At 36.7% G+C, this 18,019-nt stretch overlaps 1 protein-coding gene across 1 annotated transcript; it reads left to right on the top strand.

Moving 5' to 3' along the window:
* The first annotated feature begins 2,119 nt into the window (after nt 1–2,119).
* On the top strand, nt 2,120–16,576 carry LOC109105039 (START domain-containing protein 10-like). Its single transcript, XM_042740008.1, has 6 exons — nt 2,120–2,307; nt 10,907–11,054; nt 11,136–11,239; nt 13,854–13,971; nt 14,660–14,712; nt 16,128–16,576. The coding sequence occupies exons 1-6, from the start codon at nt 2,143–2,145 to the stop codon at nt 16,353–16,355; spliced, it is 816 nt and encodes a 271-aa protein (XP_042595942.1). The 5' UTR covers nt 2,120–2,142; the 3' UTR covers nt 16,356–16,576.
* The last annotated feature ends 1,443 nt before the right edge of the window (nt 16,577–18,019 follow it).

Here is an 18,019-nt window from a genome sequence, read left to right as displayed (position 1 = left end):
TTGTGATTGTCGTAATGATTTACCTGAGGTAGGGCTATGCTCCAAATAAGCCTACAACAATTAAGCATTTTTATAATATTCTTATTTTACATAAATAAGAGTCCTTAAAATGTGTCGTTTAATAACTGTTCCAAAATGTATCTGTTGTGCCATAATAAAATGTATGATGATTATTCTGTGTCATTCCTAATCGTTTGCTCAATCATTCAGAAAAATGTTTTTAATAACAAAGCGAAAGATGAATGTTTTTTTTTTTTTAATGTACACATGAACTGGAATATAAACATTCTTAATCTCTGTATTTATTTATTTATTTGTCTAAAAAAAATATACATTTAGTAGATAAAATGCACTATATAGTTAAACAAAAATGTACAAATGTCTTTATACACTTTATTTTTGTATTTAATCATATACTGCATTGTGGTGCACTTGAAAATCATTTTGACTCAAATGTGTATTGGTCAAGTTTTGAAATCCACAACCTTGCAGTACTTTTTTCAATTTTTTGCTTATTTTCTACAAACTTATAACAATTAAAATGTTTTTGTAGTTTAATAGAAAATGGCTAAATCAAAACAGTAATTTGTATATTTTCATTTCAAAGATAAAAGTAGATTGCTTTTGCTGAATAAAGACTTCAACTGATTCGGTGTTAAAAGTTTTATTAACCGATGTGGTGAAGGCATTACATAAATGACATTTACTACACACCTGTATAAATATAAAATACATGGTCATGTTTTGCAGGAAAAAAAAAAAAAAAAAAAAAAAACAGGTGAAAGCTACTCAAAGGATGTAACAACTTGTATATGTGTTCAGGGATAGGCCTACTGATCAACATAAGCAAGCACATGTTATATGATTTCTGTTGTAAGTAAATTATTAAATACATTATTAAAGTAAATTCCTATATGAACAAGAAATGGCAAACAGAAATTTATACACCATGAACAAACTCAATGAAATCAGTCTAAATGTTGGAGAGAAGAAACATGCTTCCAAATCAATGGGATCATATTGTTTATACCACTGCAGAATAAGCCATTCAAGAATGACCCACATGTTTTTAATATTAGTTGAATATCCACCAACATGATCTTTTTTTACAAAACCCTTTATCCATGAAACATGTTTTATTAGGTTGTGCTTGGTTTGATTACCTCTGATTATCTTGATTTCAAAAGTGTGGATTTCAGGAACAAAATATAGTAAAACTTTAAAACTGGTTAAATAATACAACATTTGTATCAAATAGTAGGCTATACAAGTTTTTTTTATTTTGCATATGATTTGTTTAACTATTACACTGATAAAGTACACATCCACCATCCCCTGCATCAGATAAAAAAGCTAAAGTTAATTCTGAGAACGTTTACGCATGTCTTCATGTATGTGTTGCAATAGTGGCCTCATATATAACTTGACAAAAATATAAGTCTCCCCCATTAGAAGAGCTTCTGTAAGCTATAGGAAAACAATAACAGGCAAAAGTAAGTGCAAGTATCAAACTCTGCTGATTTGTAACAGATATATTAATTACAAACAAACAGCTTCTCCACATGAACTGTAGGCTGTCATGCACTTCCATGTGACACCTTTTTTAAGGAGAAAAAAAAAGTTAAATAGTTGTTACTACATAAGAGTCTTTATATCGTTTTTCATTTCTCACCTTACAGTCTTACAATACAGTGAGCAAGTTTGTGCCACCATATGCTACACAACTTCAAACGACATACTTATCAAATGACATACTTTTAATAGCAAAACAGAGGAATATGAGAAAATATTTAACAGCTGCTGGCCAATTTACTTGTAGCGTATTCTAACGATAGGCTGCTTCTGGCATCAGTGGCTGTAATCGTTGAGTAAACATTTAAAACAGCAAACAATAACATTTTGTGCACAAACGAACAATTATATTCAACGTTTGCTTATCTTCGTTCGAAGCTGAAACGTAATTAACCTACCTTGTTGAACAGTTTTTGTGATCCGGTGAAAACGTACTAAAATTATCAGAGTCGATTTAAACGCGAAACAGAAACTCATGAATATTCATGTAGCAAAGAAACGGTCCCGGTGGACGGACCGATGAAAATATCATCACCCCTGAAGTCTCAGAAGAGCAGGAGGAGGAGGAGGATGATGATGTCCGAGGAAGAGGTTCTGATCCCGGATGACCGCGCTTTTAGTCGGTTTAAACACGAGTGTGAATCCGAGCAAGACTGGAGTGTCACCTACAACAAGAGCAGCATCTGCGTGTGGATCCAGGTGCTGGAGGAGGAGAAGAGCCTGCAGCGGATCAAGGTGAGCGCTGCTGGTCTGAGCTGGCTTCTGCTGGTCTACAGCTCCGTGCCAACTTCTGATGATACTAAACCTGATATAATAGTCCAGATCAGATCACGTGTCCCTGCAGCACAGAAGCAGTCATAAGTAGCACAGGTATATTTGTAGCAATAGACAACAATACATTGTATAAATTTTCTTTTGTGTCAAAAATCATTAGGATATTAAGTAAAGATCATGTTCCATGAAGATATTTTGAATCGTAAATATATCAAAACTTAATTTTTGATTAGTAATATGCATTGCTAAGAACTTCATTTGAACAACTTTAAAGATGATTTTCTCAATATTTAGATTTTTTTGCTCCCTCAGATTCCAGATTTTCAAATAGTTGTATCTCAGACAAATATTGTCCTCCTAACAAACCACACATCAATGGAGAGATTATAGATGATGTATAAATCTCAATTTTGTGCACGGTCCAGGGTCACATATTTGATCCATCAAGCTTTTATGGCTCATACACTCTTAAAAAATACAGGTGTTTTTGCAGTGATGCACCATTTTTTTTATTCAGTGAACAGTTCCTACAAGAACCATTCTGAAGAACATTTCAAAACTTTTTAGACTGTAAAGAATCTTTTCTGCATTTGAAAGGTTCAGTGGATGTTCTTCACACAACCATTGATGCCAATAAAGAACCTTTATTTGTAAAAATGAAAAATATGGAGGAAAAAACAGCTACGTTTTATTAAAATATATGCAAGTATGCAGATGCTGGTGTTTGTAGGCCAAAAAGCATGAAATTCTGATTGTAATGTAAATCAGTGAGATCTTTATAAAAGTGTAGCAGACATTTACGTACAATGATGTAAATATCAGTAGCTTTCAGGGTTACAGTTTGCAAAAAAAGTTCTAAAACATGATTGATGGAGAATCAAGTAAAGCTGAGCTGCTTCAGTCCAGTAAGAGTTCATCTGGAGATATTACTGCAGTTATTCTGACCTTTACTTGATCAAAATCACTCCAGATCTGACACCAGAAGCAGCAGCTGAAGCTTTACACTAAAAGAGCTCTGACTGGATAAATGGCAGTTTTGGTCATTTATAGGGTTAAACTGAAGCGGTCAGGTGGGTCAGGAGCATGAGTGTGTGTTTAGCAGCACATCCGGGTGTGTGACGGGCGAGCAGGTTTATCCAGCAGGTGTTGACGCACATGTACGGTGTGTTTACTCTGTAACGGAAACCCAGCAGGATCTCCACACGTGTGTTTATCTTCTCAGACCGGCGGGAAACTGCTAAAGCGCAAGATTCACCGAGAGTCTGACAAACGTGCCAAGATCCGTTTATCAAACACATCCAGACTGGAGCGAGATCAGCTCGGGATCACAGACTCAAACCGGTGTGTTTCATCTACAGTGTTCTGTCAATACATGATCTCCGGTGTCTCCGTTTGCTCAAGGTTATGCAGGAAGCTCAGTGCAGTGAATTTAAGAGTACAGGAAGTTTAAAACCTGCCTGTTCAGGTGTTGGATTCTCACGCCGCTCACCTGTGCTTCACACACACTGGCCCTTTGTTCACAAAATCACAAAATAGGAAGAAATCGATCAAACAAAGAAGCAAAGTTGTGTGAGCAGAAGTACAGCAGGAGAGGGGAGATCAGGCGGAATGATTCTCTGTTTGCAGAGCAGACAAACCCAGAGACGTGAACACGAGATGATACACCACAGCCTCTGATCTTAGATCTGTGTGTCTCTAGGAGAGCAGCTGATAAACACTGCTCTAGAACAGACCTGTGTGTGTGATAGTGTGTGTGATAGTGTGTGATAGTGTGTGTGAGAGTGTGTGTGATAATGTGTGTGAGAGTGTGTGCGTGCGTGAGAGTGTGTATGCGTGCGTGAGAGTGTGTGATAGTGTGTGTGATAATGTGTGTGATAGTGTGCGTGCGTGCGTGAGAGTGTGCGTGCGTGAGAGTGTGCGTGTGTGCGTGAGAGTGTGCGTGCGGGAGAGTGTGTGTGTGAGAGTGAGTATGTGTGCGTGCGTGAGAGTGTGCGTGCGTGCGTGAGAGTGTGTGAGAGTGAGTGTGTGTGTGTGCGTGAGTGTGTGTGATAGTGTGCGTGCGTGCGTGAGAGTGTGCGTGCATGAGAGTGTGTGTGTGAGAGTGAGTGTGTGTGTGTGCGTGAGTGTGTGTGATAGTGTGCGTGCGTGCGTGAGAGTGTGCGTGCATGAGAGTGTGTGTGTGAGAGTGAGTGTGTGTGTGTGCGTGATTGTGTGTGATAGTGTGCGTGCGTGCGTGAGAGTGTGTGTGTGAGAGTGAGTATGTGTGCGTGCGTGAGAGTGTGCGTGCGTGCGTGAGAGTGTGCGTGCGTGAGAGTGTGTGTGTGAGAGTGAGTGTGTGTGTGTGCGTGAGTGTGTGTGTGTGTGCGTGAGTGTGTGTGATAGTGTGTGATAGTGTGTGTGAGAGTGTGTGTGATAAAGTGTGTGAGAGTGTGTGCGTGCGTGAGAGTGTGTATGCATGCGTGAGAGTGTGTGATAGTGTGTGTGATAATGTGTGTGATAGTGTGCGTGCGTGCGTGAGAGTGTGCGTGCGTGAGAGTGTGCGTGCGGGAGAGTGTGTGTGTGAGAGTGAATATGTGTGCGTGCGGGAGAGTGTGTGTGTGAGAGTGAGTATGTGTGCGTCATGTCTTCACTTCTCACTCAAAAACATAAGATAAACACACTCAATACCCATTAGTGCGTAAGTGTGTGTGATAGTGTGCGTGCGTGCGTGAGAGTGTGTGTGCGTGCGTGAGAGTGTGCGTGCGTGAGAGTGTGAGTATGTGTGTGTGTGCGTGAGAGTGTGTGTGTGTGTGCGTGCGTGAGAGTGTGTGTGTGTGTGTGAGAGTGTGTGTGAGAGTGAGTGAGTGTGTGTGAGAGTGAGTGAGTGTGTGTGTGTGTGAGAGCGTGTGTGAGAGCGTGTGAGAGTGTGTGCTTGAGAGTGAGTGAGAGCGAGTGAGTGTGTGTGTGTGTGTGTGTGAGAGTGTGCGTGTGAGTGAGTGAGAGCGTGAGAGTGAGTGAGTGTGTGCGTGAGAGTGAGTGAGTGAGAGCTTGTGAGAGTGTGTGTGAGAGTGAGTGAGTGTGTGTGAGAGTGAGTTAGTGTGTGTGTGTGTGAGAGTGAGTGAGTGTGTGTGAGAGTGAGCGTGTGTGAGAGTGAGAGCGAGTGAGTGTGTGTGTGTGTGTGTGTGTGTGTGTGTGAGAGTGTGTGCGTGTGAGTGAGTGAGAGCGTGTGAGTGAGTGAGAGCGTGTGAGTGAGTGTGTGTGTGAGAGTGAGTGTGTGTGTGTGAGAGTGAGTGAGTGTGTGCGTGTGAGAGAGTGTGTGTGAGAGTGTGAGTGAGTGATTGTGTGTGTGTGAGTGAGTGAGTGAGAGCTTGTGAGAGTGTCTGTGTGCGTGTGTGTGTGTGTGTGAGTGAGAGAGAGTATGTGTGAGAGAGATTGAGAGTTAGTTTGAGCAAGAGTGTTTGTGTGTGTGAGAGAGAGTGAGTGTGTGTGTAAGTATAAGAGTGTGTGAGAGTGAGTGTGTGTGTGAGAGAGAGAGAGAGAGAGTGAGTGTGTGAGAGAGAGAGAGTGAGTGTGTGTGTGTAAGTGTAAGAGTGTGTGTGTGAGAGAGAGTGTGTGTGTGTGAGAGAGTGTGTGTGTGTTCAGACTGCATGCATGTTTGTTTTTTCAGCATAAAGAACAGGAAGCATCTCTTTAACGATTATAATAGAAGCCTTCATTCTAGAGCTCAGAGCATTAAACCTGATGAAACACAAGCTGTTAACCGTAAACACCTGGTGTGTGTGTGTGTGTGTGTTTGTGGTGTTTACTGCTAGTGAATCGATCTAGTCAACCTGATTCAATCCTACATTTCATTACAGTTCTCAATCCAGAAACTTTGCAAGAGTTGGTATTAACCTATAAATATTATGTAGCCCGTCTAAACCTCCGGTGTATATTCCAGCTGAAAGCAGGTCGAGCAGCTGGGGATTTTCAGACTGATTTTCAGTTCCAGAATCGGTGCCGAAACCAAAATGATGAATGAATTGAAGAGATTCTTCGTTCAAACACCAGCGTCTCTTTCAGATCACAGATACAGTGTCAGTTTGGAGTGTCAGTCATCTCTAATATCATTGGTGACTTACAGTCGTTTAATTTCCAGTGAAAACTGACCCTGGCTATTGTAACACAGAGCCTCGTTTGTGTTTCTGCTGAAGAATCTGCTGAATCAATAACTATAAAATCTGGCCTGCGGTCCACACAAGGGAAAAAATGATTAGGCAGTGTAAGCTTAAAGCACACATCTTAAAGAAACAGTTCATCCAGAAATGATCATTTGTGACCCTGGAGCACAAAACCAGTCATAAGGGTCAATTTTTCAAAATTTAGATTCATACATCATCTGAAGCTGAATGAATAATCTCTCCATTGATGTGTGGTTTGTTAGGAGGACAATATTTGTCTGAGATACAACTATTTGAAAATCTGGAATCTGAGGGAGCAAAAAAATCTAAATATTGAGAAAATCATCTTTAAAGTTGTTCAAATGAAGTTCTTAGCAATGCATATTTCTAATCAAAAATTAAGTTTTGATATATTTACTAAAAAAAACTTACAAAATATCTTCATGGAACATGATCTTATCTTAATATCCTGATGATTTTTGGCATAAAAGAGAAATGTGATATGCCTGGTTTTGTGCTGCAGGGACACATTTTTGTTGAGCTGTCCCTTTAAGAAGAGAAAACTGCATTTGATTCATTTTTTTAATTGTTTTCTGACAAAATGCATGACGTACTATTCCCCGAAACCGAGCTTGTGTTTCTAGAAGTGTCTTTGTGTCCTCATGTTCATAAGTTCTTCACGCTGTCCATTCATATTGCACTGTGACTTTTAAATATCATATAGCTCATATAACATGCTGATTGGCCGTCATTCTCTGAAGGTTCAGCATCTGCCTTCACTGACCAGTCACGGAGAAAGACAACTAACGATGTGATAAATGAAGTCCTAATGAGAATAGAGGAGTAATGCACCCGCGTCCCTCGTGATCAGTGTGTGTTTGCTCCTCATGTCTCTCTGGAGGAACGACGCGTCTCTAAAGATCACACCATCTCATTATCAAACACACTCAGCAGAGACGCTTCAGATGTTATACAACCAAAATGAACTCAAAATTCATTCACAGCTCTGAATCTGAATGACATTCAGTCCTCATTTACTTTGTTGTGTATAAAACAGTATTAACATTCAGCTATAGCGTGTGCAGTGTGTGAGTTCTACTGCAGTGGTGTTTGTTAAAGGGGCATCACGTCTGTGAAACCGTGTCTCAGTACGGCTGATAACGCTTTCATTTGCATTATATGCAGCAGTAGTTTGAGTATTTCTTATCGGCAGGAGCTTGAGGCAAATGTTTTCCTTTGAAAGTGTCACAGAATGAAGCTGGCGATGCATTCGCTGCATTAGAATCCCTTCCGCTGCTGGTTTACGGCTCGTTAGCAGGTGAAACGAACACCGATCACAGAAAGACTTCAGTCGGAGATCGTGCGTGTGTCCTAATGATGGAAGAATAGATGTCAGTACAGAACACACAACTGCAGGCATTAAATAACACACACACACACACACACACACGGATGAGTGTGCAGCTCTGTGTGGGCGGCTGTAGATGTCAGATTCTCCAAAAAGCTGTTGGGCTTCCCCGAAACACACACACACACACACACACACACACACACACACACACACACACAGTCTGTCCAGTGGAGCTTCAGGAAATCCCACTCAAGCGTCTCGGCCCTTCTGCCTCGTTCACCACAGACTGACCATTAGCTTTTCATTATTTTTCAAATCATGTTTAACCATTTAATAACACGTTTAAAGGAAATACACTGGCTGTAACCCTAAACCAGCCAGTGAAACAGGAACTGGAGCAGAGGCACATACACCTGAATATTTTATAATATTTTATAAATGTGTAAATATTAATTAGAATTTAATCTTTATTTTGTGAATGTTCAGTTTTTATGCAAGTCAGTAGAATATTTATCACGGTTTATAATTTGTCATGTGCAGTGCTTCATTGCATTGCATCATATTTATTCTATACAAAAGAAATTTTTTTTTATATATTAATATATTTTATTATATATATATAAAATGTGGTAAATAATACAGTATATCTAGATATAAAATATCTAAAAAAAATCAAAATAATTTAAAATAATTTAATATATATATATATATATATATATATATATATATATACACTAATCTAATTAATCTCAAAACTAAATTTGGATTTAAAAAATACCCACAAAAGATCTTTACTTAATATCCTAATGATTTTTGTCATAAAAGAGAAATGTATAATTGTGACTCATACAATGTATTGTTGTCTATTGCTACAAATATACCTGTGCTACTGATGACTGCTTCTGTGCTGCAGGGACACAGATATGTATCTTATTTTCATAAAATAAAATGCTACAGTATTTAACTTTTCCTTTTTATCTGCGAATGATGATTCTGAAAGAAAACGTGCCCGATGTCTGTTAGCTATAACGCAACTTTAATGCATCTGATTGACCATAAATTTGATGTGTATATATTCCAAAGCATTGAATCACTATAGAAATCGCGATTCATTCTACTCTTAGCATTTTAAATTGATTACTGGTCAAAAATCCAAGTTTTAATATTGATGCGTATGCGTTGTCACGGTTTGTAATCGATGCATCGAGAAAACGAGCGAATTCGTGATCCTCGCTCCGAATTAAAAATGATTTAAAATGATGGTTCGCGAATAATTATTCAGATTGGGACTACAGAGCACTTATCGAAAATAGAGTACGAAAGAGAGAGATCAGAGACTGCGCTTCACGCACACAGAAATATTCAGGAGTACATAAACTTTTATTAATAAAATAGCTTAGAGTGTGGTTAAAGTTGAGTTTGAGCCGGTGTTACATCAATCCAGTGTGTTGCATGAAGTTATTTCTATTTATAAAACTTTTTGATCTTTGGTTAATCATTAAAATTGGTTTGTGTGTCACTGTTATTTTAGTTTTACTTAAATACAATTATAGTTTTTATCAATGTTTTGAATTATCTTCTATTTATATACTTTCAGTTTACTTTAAGTGTTTAGTAATTTTATTTGCTTTTTTTTTTTTTACTATTGCTAGGTATGATTGATATTTTTTTCAGGTTTAGATTTAATTTGAATCCATTTAGTGATTTTAGTGCTTCAGCTCAAGTTTATTAATCAACTAACTTAAACAAGTATTATAAATAAAAATGTAAAAACGAAAGTTTTTCATCCAATATTTATATTTTTATTTATTTCAGCTTTATTTCACACACATTAGCAAAAATGTTTTAATAGATTAATGTTAGTTATTGAGAATAACCCTGTTTGTAACCACTGTGACGTTGTTCTGTATAAATCTTGACATCTTTTTTGTATCTGTACTTTTCCTCTCTGTCACTAGTGAGTTTTGGAGGATGAAGACTTTTCGTTTCTGTGCCTACAGTTGTTTTTCATTGGTTCTCTCGTTCTTGTCACCGCTCTAGAAAGCACAGGTGCTGTCGAGACGAGATCTGCTTTAATGGCCTGGTTTAATATTTCACAGATCACTTCAGATTCAGAGTAACTGCAGCCCGTTTCACTTGATGTAGGTCATTAGTTACACGCGTGTGTTTCTGTTTTAGGGTCACGGACGCTTGAATTATCACAAAATGTGTGTCGAGCTTCATTTACAGCTTTTATTTTATGACACAGTCATGAGTATGATCTGCTGCTTCACAAGATGTTTGAACAGTAGACGGTATTCACTATATTGGTCCATTTCCAGGAGGAGAAAAACATCCAGAGATATTCAAAATTTAAATTGTTTCGTTACTTCTGACAAGTATTATTTTAGTATCATTGAAAAATTATTATAGATTTTGTTAGTATTTTGATATTTTTATTTTTATATTTTGTTTTCACGTTAATTTTAGTTAAAGTTTAAGTATTGTTGTTTTTGTAATTTTTGTTTTGTTTTTAAAATATGTCTTTGTAGATTTGATCAATTTCTATTATTCGATTTTCACTTTAATTTTAAAGTTTTATTAATTTTGTTTTATTTATTTATTTTTAAAATATGTAATCTTAATTAATTAGTTTGTTTCAGTTTTATTATTAGATGTCTTACTACTTCAAATTCAACTAAACTTAATTTTTTTTTTGTATTTCAAATTTTCCATTTTCAATTAAATTTTTGTTGAAGTCTTAGTAATTTCATTTTATGTTTTTGTAATTTTCATTAGGTTTTGGGATTTATTGTATTCATTTTTATTTTGGTTTTAGTTATTTTAGTACATTTTCAAACTAAATGAGAAATGTTGCTTTGGCAACTAGTGAAAATAAGTATAAATTTGTTTGCATTTTATATAAATTTTATTATTTCTGTATTTCTATAAATTTTTAAAATGTAGTTACATTTTTACATTTTATTTAAAGCAATGATTTTTTTTTATGGTTTTAGGTTTTAGTTTCTTCTTGACGCTTTATGGCCTGTGATGCATTCTGGGTAACGTAGTTCTTCTGCTCTCTCCTCAGTGTCGAATGCTGTGCAAGGACATCCCAGCTGAGACCATGTACGACGTGCTCCATGACATCGAGTATCGGCGAAAGTGGGATGCAAATGTCATCGAGACGTTTGACATCGGCAAACTGACAGTCAACGCAGATGTGGGCTATTACTCCTGTAAGTACTGCCACTGCAGAATTAGCCTCAAAATATGCCATTTACTTTGTGTTAATGCTAGTAAGCGTTCATTCTTTTTAGGGAAGTGTCCTAAACCGCTGAAGAACCGTGATGTCATCACCCTGCGCTCCTGGCTGCCGATGGGCAACGATTACATCATCATGAACTACTCCGTCAAACACGCTGTGAGTGCTGCTGTGTTACTTTAGTCTCACTGATATACTATTATAGTTTTTGTTAATAGTTTGAATTTTATATTTCATGTTATCGCTTTAATTTTAATTGAAGTTTTAGTATTTTTGTAATTTTTATTGTTCTTGTTTTTTTAAATATATCTTCTTTTTAATTAGTTCTTATTAGTTTAATAACAAATAATAACCATAGCTAATAAATGAAAAGCTAATAATTAGATAATTGTATTTAAATTAAATGAAGGCAAGAAACTTCAGGCGAATAAGTTAATATATATTAATCGATATCATCATATCATATTTATTCATCATTACTTTCCCCATTTGACTGATCACAGTAAATTAAGACAAATGTTTATTATGTTTTCTGAAATGTGCTAATATGCAATGAACATTGGATAAATCCATGTTCAAAATTTTACTGTTTTAGGAATAAAATATAGTATAAACCAGGATGAATCATATATAAACAAACCCTTCTATAAAAACCTTCAGATTATAGAGAGGAATAAAACTCTAAGTTCTGGTGCTTGTAAGTGTTGCTGAAGTGGAGAAAAAACTCACAGCCTTTAAAGTTTTACATTTTCACCATGTTTTTAGGAATATAATGTTGTATAAACCAGTGTGAATGATATATGAACAAACCCCTCTGTAAAAACCTTCAGAATATAGAGAGGAATAAAACTCTAAGTTTTGGTGCTTGTAAGTGCTGCTGAAGTGGAGAAAAAACTTTTAAAGACATGTATTGTAATTAGAATCTAAAGACGCAAATAGATGCAGTCCAGTTAAACAAACACTCAGATGTGTTTTTTGGATTTTTTTTCATCTAGTCTGAAATAAAACATGTTATGGAAACAAAACTGACCAAAATCTCAAAATTGACCAGTGCATGCTGGTTTTGTCTGTAGGGTCTTGCCTTGTTCATGGTTGAGTGTGCAGCGCTGCATTGATTCTTCTGTACGGTCAGCGTTCAGCACTGATGTGTGTTTGTGTGACCATCAGGACAGTAATGATTCTGCTGCTAACAATCTGCTGATCGTTACTAACGATGTGACGATGGTCTGTGTTCACTACAACAGCTGGAGCATGACACTGTGATGCTGAAAGTGAAAGTGACGTGACATACAGCCAAGTATGGTGACCCATACTCAGAATTGGTGCTCTGCATTTAACCCATCCAAAGTGCACACACACAGCAGTGAACACACACACACCGTAAACACACACCCGTAGCAGTGGGCATCATTTATGCTGCGGCGCCCGGGGAGCAGTTGGGGGTTCAGTGCCTTGCTCAAGGACACCTCAGTCATGGTATTGCCGGCCCGAGACTCAAACCCACAACCTTAGGGTTAGGAGTCAAACTCTCTTACCACTAGGCCACGACTTCCCCTGTACAGATGTGTTTGTGAGTGTGTGTGTGTGTCAAGTCACCATTATTTATATAGCACTTTTTACTATTCAGATTGTGTCAAAGCAGCTTTAAAGTATTAAACGGGGAAATAGTTTGTCGTTCTCCTCTGGCGAGACCAGCAGTTTAATTCCAGGCTGCAGCAAAGTCAGATTGTGCAGAAGACTCATCTGGATGGCCATCTAGGAGACGGGGCTTTCAGTTCAGATGGTCACTGCAGTCACCCGGATCCAGTCCAGATGGTGGATCAGCACCTAGAGATGACCTCGACAGTCCTGAATGTCAGCGGAGACCATGACAACTAGATGAACCCCAGAGACAGATCCCCAGTGAAGACCTTGTCTCAGACGACCACCGGGACAAGACCACAGGAACCAGTTCAGTCCTCTGCACAATCTGACTTTACTGCAGCATTTAACAACCTGCTGGATCGTCTGTTCAGAGGAGAACTGCCCCCCCGACTGAGCCTGGTTTCTCACAAGGTTTTTTCTCCATTCTGTCACCGATGGAGTTTTGGTTCCTCTGGCTTGCTTAGTTGTGAACACTTAATATCCAGAGATATCTTTGACTTGATTGCACAGATACTATTTAAACTGAACTGAGCTGATGATGACATCACTGAATCAATGATGAACTGCCTTTAACTGAAGATCGAGTGTTTACTCCAGTGCTTCTGCATTATTGACACACTGTTTTCCTTTTTGATACTGTAACGCTGCTTTGACACAATCTGTGTTGTTAAAAGCGCTGTATAAATAAAGGTGACTTGATTTGAATGTTTTCATTTAAGGGCAGTTTTATGTAATAGGCTATGAAAAAATCATTAACAGTGCATCACTACAAATGCTAGAAATGTGTGAGAGAGTGAGTGAGTGTGTCTGTGTGTGTGTGAGAGATAGTGTGTCATAAAATTGTGGAATCTGTAGTCACATGATCAGACCGGTGTGCTGCAGCTCCGCACTGCATTGATCTGTCGCTCATCACTGAGAGAGAGAGAGAGAGAGATGTGTCTTTTCTCTGTCCTGTTCTTCTCATTGTCTCTTACTCACACACAGACACACACTCTCATTTTGATCATTATGGGATGTTGAATGAGAGCTCATAGTGTTCCCATTACCATAGTGATGCTGTACTGAGTGTCATTTCAGTCTGATCTTGATGTGTTTATAGATTGATTAAGTGATTGATTGTGTGTTTCAGAAATATCCTCCAAAGAAGGATCTTGTGCGAGCCATTTCCATCCAGACGGGATACCTGATCCAACGCACCGGCCCCACCAGCTGCACTTTAACATACCTGGCACAGGTGGACCCGAGAGGTGTGACACACACACACACACACACACACACACACACACTCTCTCACTCACTCACTCACTCACACGCTCACACACTCACACACATATACTTGCATTTGTGGTTTACAGGGAAAGGACTGTATTTTCTGCATTTTTTAAATTCTGTATGATTTATAAGCTTTTGTACCCATGAGGACCTCAGATTAGGTCCCCACTGTGACGAGTCCCCATGAGTCTGTGTGTGTTCAGGTTCAAGTCCCCACCAGGATATATAAACCTCTACTCAAACACACTTTTATTTTCCCTATTTTTTATTTTAGTTTCTTAATTTTATTTGAATTTATTTACATTTTACTCTAATTTGCATTAATTTATTTTAATATTTATTATTAACATTTTCAATAATTTATTTATTTTAACCAGTTAGTTTTATTTTAGTATATTTGGGTTTTTTATTATTATTTTAATTTTTTATTATTCATTTATTTTTATACTTAATTTTCATTTTTTTTATTTGTAATTTATTTAATTAATTAATTAAACTAAATTAATAATAATTTTTTTTATACTCAACATTATTTCATACTTTATTTCTTTGATATTTTTCTGTTATTTTTATTTGTTTGTTGAATGCTTGCTCAGATCGGTGTGATCTACAGCCCTGAATCAAACTGTTTGTTCTAAACATCTTTCTTTGTGTCTCTCTCAGGTTCTCTTCCCAAGTGGGTTGTTAACAAGTCTTCCCAGTTCTTGGCTCCTAAAGTGAGTAAAGTGCACTAGTTCACTCCATCCTTACACTCGTTTACTCTTCCACTCGTTTGTCCTGCTCTCTGACGGCTGTTTGTTCTGTAGCTTTTCATCTGTTCTTCATTCCTAACAGAATTAACCCTAAAAACACGGAATGGCAGACACGTGGTGTGTGTGTGTGTGTGTGTGCGCGCGTGTGTGCATTGAAGTAGGTCATCAGTTTTCCCAGGAAACATCACAGAGTGAAAGAACAGATGAGTGATTGATTGATAAAGAGACACTGAGTCACAAAAGATCCTGTGAAATATTAAACACACACTGACATCATGAACAGTCATTTCTACAGCATCACTGTAGTTCTGATCAATCATACAGCCAGACATTAATGCAGGATATTCTGCTTTAGTAAATAAAGTTTCAGGGCAATTGAAATGATTTGAAAGAGCGCAGAAGAAGACTGCAGAAGTGAAGCAACAGATGATACAAACAACCATTCTGAGACGTCAGCGAGACAAAGAGCTGCACTGTGTCTAAATCTGTATCTGTGATTAAATTACTGTAGAGTGTGTGTGTGTGTGTGTGTCTGGATGAACACAAACACTCCTCCGTTTCAGCCCTGCTTTAATTAAGAGGCTCATATCAGACATAGGGCTATGACACACTGACAAAAAAATATATCTCAATATTTTTAGGAATTTTCTTAAACTTTTGTGCTGGTTTAAGTCTGTTTAGACTGAAAAGATTTTATTAATTAAAAAATGTGTAATTTGTATTATTTATTTTTTTTTTAAATAATTTCAATTATAATTTTAATGTTTATTGTAATCATGTTTCATGATTTATTTAAACCAATTTTTGTTTGTTTTAACTATTTTTAGAATTATTGAATCAAATTTTCCATTCCATTGTTAGTGTTTGTATTTATTTATTTATAAATGCCACTTTTATTTATTTAAATATCACCTTTGTTTATATTTATTTATTTATAGAATAGTAATAAAAATGTTGTATTTTTAAAAATGTATTTAAAATGTTTTTTAATATTTATTTTAATATTTATTGTAATTTATTTTTAACAATTTTTGTTTTAAATTATTTGTTTAAATCTTCTTTTTGTTTATTTTATATTTTTCTAATAGTTTAATTTTTCTATTTATTTAGTTACTTAAATATCACTTATTTTTTGTATTATTTTAATAAAAAAATCCATTGTGTATTTTAATATTCTTTAATTTAAAATGTAATTATTTTAATATTTATATTTATTGTAACAATGTTTTATTTTGTTTACACATTTTTATGTATTGATTTATTTTAATATATTATAATGTTTTGATTTGAATCTAATTTTCCATTGTTTGTTTATTAATTATTTAGTAATTAACATCAGTGTGTGTGTGTGTGTGTGTGTGTGTGTGTGTGTGTCTCAGGCGATGAAGCGCATCAGTAAAGCGTGTCTTCGGTATCCCGAGTGGAAGCAGAAGCACAGTCCAGGGTTTAAGCCGTGGTTGTTCCCGGAGCAGAACCCGCTGTCCAGCATCCCGCTGTCCGAACTCTCCATCCAACACGCCGACTCTCTGGAGAACATCGACGAGAGCTCACTGAGCGAGAGCAAAGACGAGCGCGCCGAGCACAGCGACGACGAGGGGAACAACTGACACACACAGAGCCCAGTCAAGTGCTAAATCCAGATTATGATTAATTTGGTTACACAGATGTAAATGATTTTGAGTTCTGATTATGATTTCTGACCTTATGTACGCATGCAGTTTGTCTCCAGACACACAGAGGGTGCCGATGTCCATCTGCTGTACGACACTAGAGTTCAATGAATGAATGAATGTAGTACCGAAGAATTAAAAACCAATTACTGCCTGTGTTTTTGGAGCTCTGCCGTGTTTCTTCTGTTTATTAAAAACTGCCAGAGAAAGATATTGAGATGACAGGAAAATGTGTTTGCAACAAATTTGAGCTATTTTAGTGAAAGCATGTCACAATGAGCAACATGACATCAGCTGAAAAAGAAAGTTGTGAAAGAGGCAAAAACTGGTTTTTTGAATAAAGTCGTTGTAGGTCATATTTTCTGCATAATGATGCATTTAAAAGTTATCGACCAGATGGATGTTTATAAAAGTTCACATTGCTGTTGCATATGAAATATAATAAATATAAAAAGGATAAACAAAAAATAATAAACTATTTAGCAAACCTCTAAAACTCAACACTTAAACTGCCAACATCCGCCACATTTCCACCACTTTTCTAACGCGTTTTGCGTTGTAATATATATTCGTGTTTGTAGTTTCTGTGAGAGGCGATCCCCTTCGCCCAAAAGAGCGCAATGGATTGTGGGGCAGTTTTTAGTCCATTTAGAGTGTACACAGATCCACAAACTTATCCAAAAATCACGACTCGTGAAATCGTGGTAGTAGACCGTCATACCGTGGAGCTTCTTGTCATACTCTTTTCAAGCATACTATGCTTTGGACCACACTTATATCTCATTTCGATCTCACATACTATTTAGGGTGGATAGTGTGAACATTGCGACGCAGGGTGAGTCTCGAGCGCAGCACATTGAGAAAAGCTGCGAGGTGCAATGGTCAAAGACTTCCATCTAGCATCATATTTACATGCGGAAAAATCAATTAAAACCATGCCAACACAGGAGAACCAGTAAACACTGAATGTGTGAAAGGGGCCAAACTCTTCCTCTGCAGTGTTCATCTGGGAAAAATCAATTAAAACCATGCCAACACAGGAGAACACATCAGCAAATGTCTAAATATGCGATTTACTGTACATACAATAAAAGTTTCTGACTTTGCATGAGGCCAAATATGAGAATAAAATGGATTTAAACGTCGTTGAATAACATGAAACATCACCAGGCCGTTGGCGCCCTCTGCAGGTATTTGTTATAATATATGCATACTACATTATGTATTTAACAGTGTTGTTCAATAAAACCATGTACTTGGTTTTGATACTTTATTTGAGGCCACTTATTATTGCCTCATCGTTACTTACATATAAATATAGTCATATTAAAGCATGTTTTTCCACTTAGTTCTATTTGTATTTCTAAAAAATATCAGATTACTCACCGATAACTTGATTGGCAAAATAATCATTAGTTAAGCACTAGATTAGTTAAAACAAACACTAAAAAACAAAACCACATTTTTACTACTTTTTATTAATTAAAAAACAAATATTTATTTCATTCTCAATATTAAAAAAAAAAGTATCTCAACACACCTAACCTACTAAATGTAATAAATCTCATAATTTTAAAATAATATTATACACACTTCATTCT

This window comes from Cyprinus carpio, chromosome B15 (assembly GCF_018340385.1).
Source record: "Cyprinus carpio isolate SPL01 chromosome B15, ASM1834038v1, whole genome shotgun sequence".
Lineage (NCBI taxonomy): Eukaryota > Metazoa > Chordata > Actinopteri > Cypriniformes > Cyprinidae > Cyprinus > Cyprinus carpio.
The sequence above is the reverse complement of the archived record's forward strand: the minus strand, read 5'-3'. Positions and strand labels throughout refer to the sequence as shown.